The sequence below is a fragment of the Oncorhynchus mykiss genome, chromosome 19 (genome assembly GCF_057628025.1).
Source record: "Oncorhynchus mykiss isolate SJ-2025 chromosome 19, ASM5762802v1, whole genome shotgun sequence".
In the NCBI taxonomy this organism is placed as follows: Eukaryota; Metazoa; Chordata; class Actinopteri; order Salmoniformes; family Salmonidae; genus Oncorhynchus; species Oncorhynchus mykiss.
Window position 1 is genome coordinate 61,018,166 of NC_143040.1, and position 10,912 is coordinate 61,029,077.

General features: G+C 43.6%; 1 protein-coding gene across 1 annotated transcript in view; it reads left to right on the top strand.

Annotated features, from left to right (window-relative positions):
* The window catches only part of LOC110498094 (consortin), a 29,485-nt gene extending 20,010 nt beyond the window's left edge, over positions 1-9,475 (top strand). The window contains 2 exon segments of the mRNA XM_021574677.3: positions 6,618-6,768; positions 6,945-9,475. Of these exon segments, the coding sequence (XP_021430352.3) occupies positions 6,618-6,768; positions 6,945-7,153 (360 nt within the window). The 3' untranslated portion in view covers positions 7,154-9,475.
* The last annotated feature ends 1,437 nt before the right edge of the window (positions 9,476-10,912 follow it).

The following is a 10,912-nucleotide window of genomic DNA, read 5'->3' on the forward strand; positions in this document are numbered from 1 at the left end:
TCTGGGTAACCCTCCCTGGGACTGTTGTCCAGTGACACACACTGTTGCTGATTATCTGAACAAAGGGATTTTATTGTTCTGTGCATGATTGTGTGTTTGAGAAGTCTGACGTGACCTGTCTTAATGCCAACTCATCACTTCTCTACGCAGCTAGAGCCTAATGGAATTATATAGCCATTTTGTTGGAAATTAGTGTTTCCCTAGGCAGTGTGTTGGAGTGAAATATGGCTACTCAGAGGAGTGGTCCATAAACCAGTCTGGCTGTTACACTAAGAGAAACTTTTACACACAGATGTGAGTTTTCTGACCATCTGGCTACCCAAACCCCCCCCCCCCTCTCTCTCTCCCATCCTGTTGTGAGGTAGTATATCAGAGTGAAGAGTGTTATGGATGAGGTGTCTTCCTGTGTGAGGAGACAGAGGGTAAGAGTCAGTAATTAGCACGCAGACAGTTTTAGGTTCTCCGAGTGACGCTCATTTACTGCCTTTCTATACAATTAAAAACAGTTTTGGAGAACAATAAAGATGACCCCAGCCATTATCACCGTGGCTGCTGTAGGTTCATTCAAACATCCTATTAGCTATACCATTTTATTTGTATCTTTATTTAACTAGGCAAGTCAGTTAAAAATCTAATTCTTATTTATAATGACGGCCTAGGAACAGTGGGTTAACTGCCTTGTTCAGGGGCAGAACGTCAGATTTGTACCTTGTCAGCTGGGGGATTCGATCTTGCAACCTTTCGGCTACTAGTCCAACACTCTAACCACTAGGCTCTAACCACTCTAACCACTAGGCTCTAACCACTCTAACCACTGCCGCCCCATTGTAATGTTGTACCCCTGAAATGGGGGGGGGGAATATGATCAGTTATTCACACTGACACGTAGTATTGATGAAAACGTATGACATTTTAATGTAGGCGTACAGGGAAGATGATCATATTGAAACAGTTCCTAACTTGTTTGATAAGATTAGTACGGATTTTGTCATGGAACCACTTAAATTCTCTCTGCTTGCTTCCTCCCTCTGGTTTTCCCCTGCCTCACCAATGTCACCAATGTCTAGACACAGCGGGAGTCGCAGGACGGTGTCGCCACCAGCCTGTGTTGAGAGAGTGAAGCGTTTGAATGTGCTGCTCAGAAGGAAAATCCAGGAGACAAACATAACGAACAATCCATTGTTCATGATTCCACTTGTTTGTAAAAAGAGTAAAGTAGCCCAGCAAAAAAACAAGTAATGTTGCTTAAACAGAAGGAGAACTAACAGTCACTGACAACCAAAGCCAGTGTGGTTTTAGGAGGGGTTCTGAAAGACACTCATGGGGGTGTCCCCAGAAAGTTGACTAGCAACAACAACAACTGGAACTTAACACACCTACCAGGAGCACCAACTACATTTGCCCAAGATAAAAAAAAATAGAAACTTAATGACAGAAAACAAAAAAAAATGTCGCTAAGTGAAATCAGGAAAATCAGATAAAGGATTATTTGTCTAAAACTCAAACTAAGACGCCAACTAAAGGTGTTAACCCTCCGCATCTATCAAGACAACTGGAGCACTGGGCCAGCACAGGTGTAACACATACTGACTAACGAGACGGCAACCAGCACAGGTGTAACACATACTGACTAACGAGACGGCAACCAGCACAGGTGTAACACATACTGACTAACGAGACGGCAACCAGCACAGGTGTAACACATACTGACTAATGAGACAACACAGGTGTAACACATACTGACTAACGAGACGGCAACCAGCACAGGTGTAACACATACTGACTAACGAGACGGCAACCAGCACAGGTGTAACACATACTGACTAACGAGACGGCAACCAGCACAGGTGTAACACATACTGACTAACGAGACGGCAACCAGCACAGGTGTAACACATACTGACTAACGAGACGGCAACCAGCACAGGTGTAACACATACTGACTAACGAGACGGCAACCAGCACAGGTGTAACACATACTGACTAACGAGACGGCAACCAGCACAGGTGTAACACATACTGACTAACGAGACGGCAACCAGCACAGGTGTAACACATACTGACTAACGAGACGGCAACCAGCACAGGTGTAACACATACTGACTAACGAGACGGCAACCAGCACAGGTGTAACACATACTGACTAACGAGACGGCAACCAGCACAGGTGTAACACATACTGACTAACGAGACGGCAACCAGCACAGGTGTAACACATACTGACTAACGAGACGGCAACCAGCACAGGTGTAACACATACTGACTAACGAGACAACACAGGTGTAACACATACTGACTAACGAGACGACAACCAGCACAGGTGTAACACATACTGACTAACGAGACGGCAACCAGCACAAGTGTAACACATACTGACTAACGAGACGGCAACCAGCACAGGTGTAACACATACTGACTAACGAGACAACACAGGTGTAACACATACTGACTAACGAGACGGCAACCAGCACAGGTGTAACACATACTGACTAACGAGACGGCAACCAGCACAGGTGTAACACATACTGACTAACGAGACGGCAACCAGCACAGGTGTAACACATACTGACTAACGAGACGGCAACCAGCACAGGTGTAACACATACTGACTAACGAGACGGCAACCAGCACAGGTGTAACACATACTGACTAACGAGACAACACAGGTGTAACACATACTGACTAACGAGACAGCACAGGTGTAACACATACAGACTAACGAGACGGCAACCAGCACAGGTGTAACACATACTGACTAACGAGACAACACAGGTGTAACACATACTGACTAACGAGACGGCAACCAGCACAGGTGTAACACATACTGACTAACGAGACGGCAACCAGCACAGGTGTAACACATACTGACTAACGAGACAACACAGGTGTAACACATACTGACTAACGAGACAGCACAGGTGTAACACATACTGACTAACGAGACAACACAGGTGTAACACATACTGACTAACGAGACGGCAACCAGCACAGGTGTAACACATACTGACTAACGAGACAACACAGGTGTAACACATACTGACTAACGAGACAGCACAGGTGTAACACATACTGACTAACGAGACGGCAACCAGCACAGGTGTAACACATACTGACTAACGAGACGGCAACCAGCACAGGTGTAACACATACTGACTAACGAGACGGCAACCAGCACAGGTGTAACACATACTGACTAACGAGACGGCAACCAGCACAGGTGTAACACATACTGACTAACGAGACGGCAACCAGCACAGGTGTAACACATACTGACTAACGAGACGGCAACCAGCACAGGTGCAACACATACTGACTAACGAGACGGCAACCAGCACAGGTGTAACACATACTGACTAACGAGACGGAAACCAGCACAGGTGTAATACATACTGACTAACGGGACGGCAGCCAGCACAGGTGTAACACATACTGACTAACGAGACAACACAGGTGTAACACATACTGACTAACGAGACAGCACAGGTGTAACACATACTGACTAACGAGACAACACAGGTGTAACACATACTGACTAACGAGACGGCAACCAGCACAGGTGTAACACATACTGACTAACGAGACGGCAACCAGCACAGGTGCAACACATACTGACTAACGAGACGGCAACCAGCACAGGTGTAACACATACTGACTAACGAGACGGAAACCAGCACAGGTGTAATACATACTGACTAACGGGACGGCAGCCAGCACAGGTGTAACACATACTGACTAACGAGACAACACAGGTGTAACACATACTGACTAACGAGACAGCACAGGTGTAACACATACTGACTAACGAGACAACACAGGTGTAACACATACTGACTAACGAGACGGCAACCAGCACAGGTGTAACACATACTGACTAACGAAACGGCAACCAGCACAGGTGTAACACATACTGACTAACGAGACGGCAACCAGCACAGGCGTAACACATACTGACTAACGAGACGGCAACCAGCACAGGCGTAACACATACTGACTAACGAGACGGCAACCAGCACAGGTGTAACACATACTGACTAACGAGACGGCAACCAGCACAGGTGTAACACATACTGACTAACGAGACGGCAACCAGCACAGGTGTAACACATACTGACTAACGAGACGGCAACCAGCACAGGCGTAACACATACTGACTAACGAGACGGCAACCAGCACAGGTGTAACACATACTGACTAACGAGACGGCAACCAGCACAGGTGTAACACATACTGACTAACGAGACGGCAACCAGCACAGGTGTAACACATACTGACTAACGAGACGGCAACCAGCACAGGTGTAACACATACTGACTAACGAGACGGCAACCAGCACAGGTGTAACACATACTGACTAACGAGACGGCAACCAGCACAGGTGTAACACATACTGACTAACATGGGCCAGCATCCCTGTGGAACGCTTTGGACACCTTGTAGAGTTTGCTTTTTGAGTGTTTGGGGAACTTCTGGGATATTTTATCGTGGGGTCAACACTTTACATGTTGCGTTTATATTTTTGTTCAGTGTGGATGATAGTATTATGTGTGCTATATGTGTGCTATTGCCCTGACTGTTGATCTGGCGGTGTCAAAACTACAGAGAAGTACTCCAACATGTCAATACCTCTCACAAGTAGTGATGAAGTCAATCTCTCCTCCACTTTCAGCCAGGAGAGATTGACATTCATATTATTAATATTAGCTCTCTGTGTACATCCAAGAGCCAGCCACGCTGCCCTGTAATGAGCCAATTACAATTTTCCTAAGTCCTTTTTTTTGTGGCACCTGACCACACGACTGAACAGTAGTCTAGGTGCAACAAAACTAGGGCCCGTAGGACCTGCCATGTTGACAGTGCTGTCAAGAAGGTTGAAACTAGGGCCTGTAGGACCTGCCTTGTTGACAGTGTTGTCAAGAAGGTAGAAACTAGGGCCTGTAGGACCTGCCTTGTTGACAGTGTTGTCAAGAAGGTAGAAACTAGGGCCTGTAGGACCTGCCTTGTTGACAGTGTTGTCAAGAAGGTAGAAACTAGGGCCTGTAGGACCTGCCTTGTTGACAGTGTTGTCAAGAAGGTAGAAACTAGGGCCTGTAGGACCTGCCTTGTTGACAGTGTTGTCAAGAAGGTAGAAACTAGGGCCTGTAGGACCTGCCTTGTTGATAGTGCTGTCAACAAGGTAGAGCAGCGCCTTATCATGGACAGACTTCTCCCCATCTTAGCTACTGTTGTATCAATATGTTTTGACCATGACAGTTTACAGTCCAGGGTTACGCCAAGCAGTTTAGTCACCTCAACTTGCTCAACTTCCAGATTATTTATTACAAGATTTAGTTGTTTAAGGTTTAGTGAGTGTTTTAGTTTTAGAAATAATTAGGGCTAACTTATTCCTTGCCGCCCACTCTGAAACTAACTGCAGCTCTTTAAGGGTTGCAGTCATTTCAGTCGCTGTAGTAGCTGACGTGTATAGTGTTGAGTCATCCGCATACATAGAAACTCTGGCTTTACTCAGTCAGTGGCATGTCGTTAGTAAAAACAGCCTCCACAATCATTTTATCATCATTTTCTCTCAGCCAATCATCAGTCATTTGTGTAAGTGCTGTGCTTGTTGAGTGTCCTTCCCTATAAGCATGTTGAAAGTTTGTTGTCAATTTGTTTACTGTAAAATAGCATTGTATCTTGTCAAACACAATTTTTCCCAGAAGTTTACTGGTTGGTAACAGTCTGATTGGTCGGTTATTTGAGCCAGTAAAGCGGGCTTTAGGTAGTGGAATGACTTTTAGGCTTAAATTGAAGATGTGGCAAATAGGAGTGGCAATATCATCTGCTATTATCCTCAGTAATTTTCCATCCAGATTGTCAGACCCCGGTGGCTTGTGATTGTTGATAGACAACAATCATTTTTTCACCTCTTCCACACGGACTTTACGGAATTAAAAAGTACAATTCTTGTCTGTCATAATCTGGTCAGATGTACTTGGATGTGTAGTGTCAGCGTTTGTTGCTGGCATGTCATCCCTAAGTTTCCTATCTTGCCAATGGAAAAGTAATTAAAGTAGTTTGCAATATCAGTGGGCTATGTGGTGAATGAGCCATCTGATTCAATAAATGAAGTAGCCGAGTTGGCTTTTTTTCCCCAAAATGTAATTTAAGGTGCCCCAATGCATTTTACTATCATTCTTTATATAATTTATCTTTGTTTCATAGTGTAGTTTATTTTTATGTAGTTTGGTCACATGATTTCTTAATTTGCAGTACGTTTGCCAATCAGTTGGGCTGCCAGACTTAATTGCCACCTTTTGTCTCATCCCTCTCAACTGTACCATTTTTCAATTCCTCATCAATCCAAGGGGATTTACAGTAATTTTCTTAATGTCTGCGTGCTTATTAGTAACTGGAATAAGTAGTTTCATAAATGCTTCAAGTGCAGCATCTGGTTGCTCCTCATTACACACCACAGACCAGCAAATATTCTAAACATCAACATATGAATCACTACAAAACTTATTGTGTTTTATGTGTGTATCCATATATGTCAGCTGTATGTGTCTATTGTGTACAGAATATTTATGGCGTATGTGTATGCTAACCAGTTGACCTAACACTGACCCTCTGACCTCCAGATGACCCCTGCCCCTAGCCTGGTGTCCATCCTGAAGAGGAGGAGGAGTGTGTGTGTGGAGAATGTGTGTGTTGCTCCCTCCTCGGTCCCGCACAAACATCCTGCTAAGCGCAGGGTCCGCTTCAAAGTACCTGATGACGGCTTTGACCAGGGTGAGGGTGTGTTTGAGTCAGTGTACATATGCCCAACAATGGCTATAATCAAGTGTATGTGTGTCTGCATTCTTACTATGTCACCCTCTCCCCGTCTTCTCCCTTCTCCAGACAAGAAACGGTTCAATAAAGCTCAGTTAATAGACATCTAAACGTGTTGCTCTTCCCTCCTCCAGACCAGGTGGGCGGAGACTCGTGCCTGCTCCTCTTCCTGCTCTGCCTGGTCACCGTGGTGATCAGCCTGGGAGGCACTGCCCTCTACTGTGCTCTGGGCAACACCCACTCCACCGTCTGCATCGACTTTTCTCGGAACGCGGACTTCTACCTCGCACAGCTGCATCGTGGAATGGATCAGCTCCGACACTGGCTGACCCCTGGGTTTTAGCTGACCCCCAAGGAGGAGAGAAGTTAGGAGATGAAGGAGAGGAAGGAGAATCCCTTGTTTTGCAAGGTGGATACTCTCCGTTCTCCAACTTGGACAGGATTTCTCTCCGTGTCCTCCGGTTTTCCTCTCTCTCTCTCTTCACTGGCTGGCCAGTTAATGTGTGTGATGGGAGAGTGAGTGATGGAAGGTGTATGTGGTACTAGTAGCCTGCAACCACACTAACAGCAGCCTAAGACATCTGCAGCGCTGCCTAGTAGAACTAGTAGGACTGACATAGGACCTATAAAATACTGGACTACCTATAGATTTTAACTATACACTACTGGACATAGAGTGACTCTGTGTCAGCCCAGAGGAAGGGATAGACTGGGCTAGACTCATTACCATCCGCTCACTACCATATGGAGACATCTGGATCCTTCAGGCATGGACAACACCGCTCACATGTGCAAACAAGAAGCGGCCGGTCAGCCTTTTTAAGAAACCACCTCGGCTCTTTGTTTATGGACTCCATTTTGTATCTCAACTGCACTTTGAATGTGAACAATTGTGCTCTGGTCAGAAACATGAAATAATGTCTTTAAAAAATATTATATTAATGAACGTTTAGTTTTAATGAAACAGATTAGACTTTTCTTTATGTTCCTCACTGTTGAAGATTCTTACGGAGTGTGTCAGGGTGTTTCTTTGGGCTGAAGATAGTTCCTCCTAACCACAGATCTGAGATCAAATCTTAACCTCATCCTCAACCAGAAGGGGGAGGAAATGTCTGACTCTGTATCAGTAGTAAGGGCCAACTTCTACAACTTCTGTTTGAGGGTGTCTTGGGTTGTTTTGGGGTACAGATTGTAGCGTTGGTCCTCAATGACCATATATGCAACATGGACAAGAAAGCAATACGTCTGTAATCGTGTTCAAGAATGTTTAGCGCCCCAAGGGTCAGGTCGGTACTAGAAGAGGAATATCTGTTTAGCTGAGAATCGTCTTTGCTCAGGCATGTGTATATTTATCTTTATTGTGAAATAATTATGGGCATGATCAGTATTACACCGAGTGCATTACCTCCTGCGATCAATGGACTTTGGATTTGGATCAATGGATTTGGATCCAATGGATCAATGGATTTTTACTTATTATAATTTTTGTGCTCATTGTTATTTCTTTTATTTCAGGCTTTTTATTAGTCTATTTAATCTGTTTTACTGTTTGTGTCAGTCGGCGGTATGTTTTAGTTTCGTCTGGCGTTCAGTAGACGTGTCACAGTGGCTCCTATGATAATGTAATGATGATGTAGTAGGCTGGGCAGTGACTCTTAGGCTGCATCCCAACAGTCTAAAGTGTTTTCCTCTTCTTGTCTCCTCTCTTTCATCTCCTCTTATCTGAAAACACAAGACAGGTGAAACAAACTGCAAATATTCAGAACTGTTTTCAAATGGACAATATAGATATGCAATTTGCTTTCGTCTTTCAAGGTTCTTTCAGAGGGGGGAGGATGAAGGAAAAGAGACGAGGGGAGGATGCCACAGTAGAGTATTGAGATGCAGCCTTGGTTCTAAAATGATTTGCACGTGTCTGGCTGGTCCAGATGACTGTCTTGTTGTTTGGATCTGAAGTATTTATATCATATCTGCACGTGGGGAGAGAAAAAAAACGACCTTCTGTTGTTTTTCTTGTTTTGGCTTGATGTGGTTATCGTTGGTTGTTATTTTCCCTTGTTTTGTTCTTGAAGACTTTGTTTTGAAAAAGAGGAGTCTCTTTCCAAGGCTCACCAGTTAAAGAATGCCAGTTGGAAAAGTCAGAACAGAAGCGGGACAGTCTCCATTTTCAACTTTTCATCTCTGTGTATGATGACATGTGAAGACGATTAGCTAATGTGTGTCATTGTGGCCAATGCTTCGTTCAGAACCAAGTGGGAAGGTGGAAATTACCAATTTGTAATTGTGAGTTTGATGCATTCACTTGCTTTGAACTTGTTGAGAAACGCTGATTGGCTTAAGGCAAACAAGCTGGGTCAAACAAACTAAAAGTATAGCTATCATGCTTGTAAACAGATTATAGTTCAAAAATCATATTAATAGATTGCTTTTTACAAATAATGTTTTGTTGCATTTAACTACCAAATGCTGTTATCAAGATGATAATTTCCTTAGTAGGTGATGTCGGAGTTCAGCATGTGGGAGAAGTCGGCGCTCAGGGATGATAGTTTCTCACTAGTAATTACAAGTTGGAGGGCCCGGTCGTATATGGTAAGCATTTTTCTACACCCGCAATAACATCTGCTAAATATGTGTATGTGACCAATAAAATTGGATTTGATTTGAATACCTCCTTCCCACTTAGTTATGAACACAGCATCAAATCTTTATTTGCAGTCTGTGAAGAAAACAATGGGCAAGTTTGTTTTGCATGGCCTGGAACCCCGGATGGGTGGAGTTTGTTCATTTGAACCATTCCATTGGCACTAAGAGAAATCTCTACCCACCTGGGGCACCGGGCGAAATGAAACTCATCCATTGGTCAAGTTTGTTTTGCATGGCCTTGTGCCCCGGGTGGGTGGCGTTTTCTAATTTTAAACCATTCCATTGGTCCTTAAGTGAAATCTCTACCTACCCAGTGCACCGGGCTTTGCAAAACAAATCACCATTTAGAGGGATGACTGTGGTGAGTACCTTTTTAAACACCTGTTTCTCTCTGTTGATTGGTTAATAAACCTCACTGTGGGGACTGATCTGACACAATTGTACTCTGTTGTTATTCCAGCTATTAAGTTTGTAAATTGTTAGAAAGTTGTTCATCACAATAGTCTGATAAAGACTGTTACCAAATGCAAAGAGAAACTCTTTAAAGAAACACTTCTGAATGATACCTTTTTAGGTCGCTAGGGGCAGCCTTGAACCACATTGGAGAGCCTCCCTCACACAGTGCCTTCAGAAAGAATTCACATCCCTTAACTTTTTGTTCTTACAAAGTGGAATTAAAATAGATGATTATTATACATTTTTAATGGAAAATAAACACTAATTTATCTTGATTCGATAAGTATTCAACCCTCTGAGTTAATGCATGTTAGAATCACCTTTGGCAGTGATTACAGCTGGGTCTCTAAGAGCTTTGCACACCATGATTGTAGAATATTCACCCATAATTTTTTTTAAATATTCAAGCCCTGTCAAGTTGGTTGTTGATCATTGCTAGACAGCCATTTTCAAGTCTTGCATAGATTAAGGGCATTTAAGACAAAACTGTAACTGGACCACTCAGGAACATGTTCTCTTGGTAAACAACTTCCGTGTAGCCTATATTTGGCCTGATGTTGTAGGTAATTGTCCCGGTGAAAGGTGAATTTGTATCCCAATGTCTGTTGGAAAGCAGACTGAACCTAGTTTTCCTCTAGGGTTTTGCCTGTTTTTTTTAATCCAAAAAAAACATGTGTGTGTGGTGGACTGTAATTACAATTTCTTCAGGGGGAACCTGGTAAAATGAAGGTTGTAGTGTAGATAGCCACTGGATGTGTCTGAATGCACTGTCAGCATACAGCCAAAGTTACTAACCACTTTTGGAGCCAACTAGTGCTCTCCCAAATCGTATCCTGATGTCGACAGCAGATGAATTGTATTCATAACATGGCTAACTTAGCTATCTAATATACATTTTGAAATAAGTTTATTAACTGGCTAGCTAACTAGCTTTAGCAATGTTGGGTGGTCAATACTGAAAGCTAGCTAGCTAATCAGCTGAGCTAGCAAACAATGTAACAAA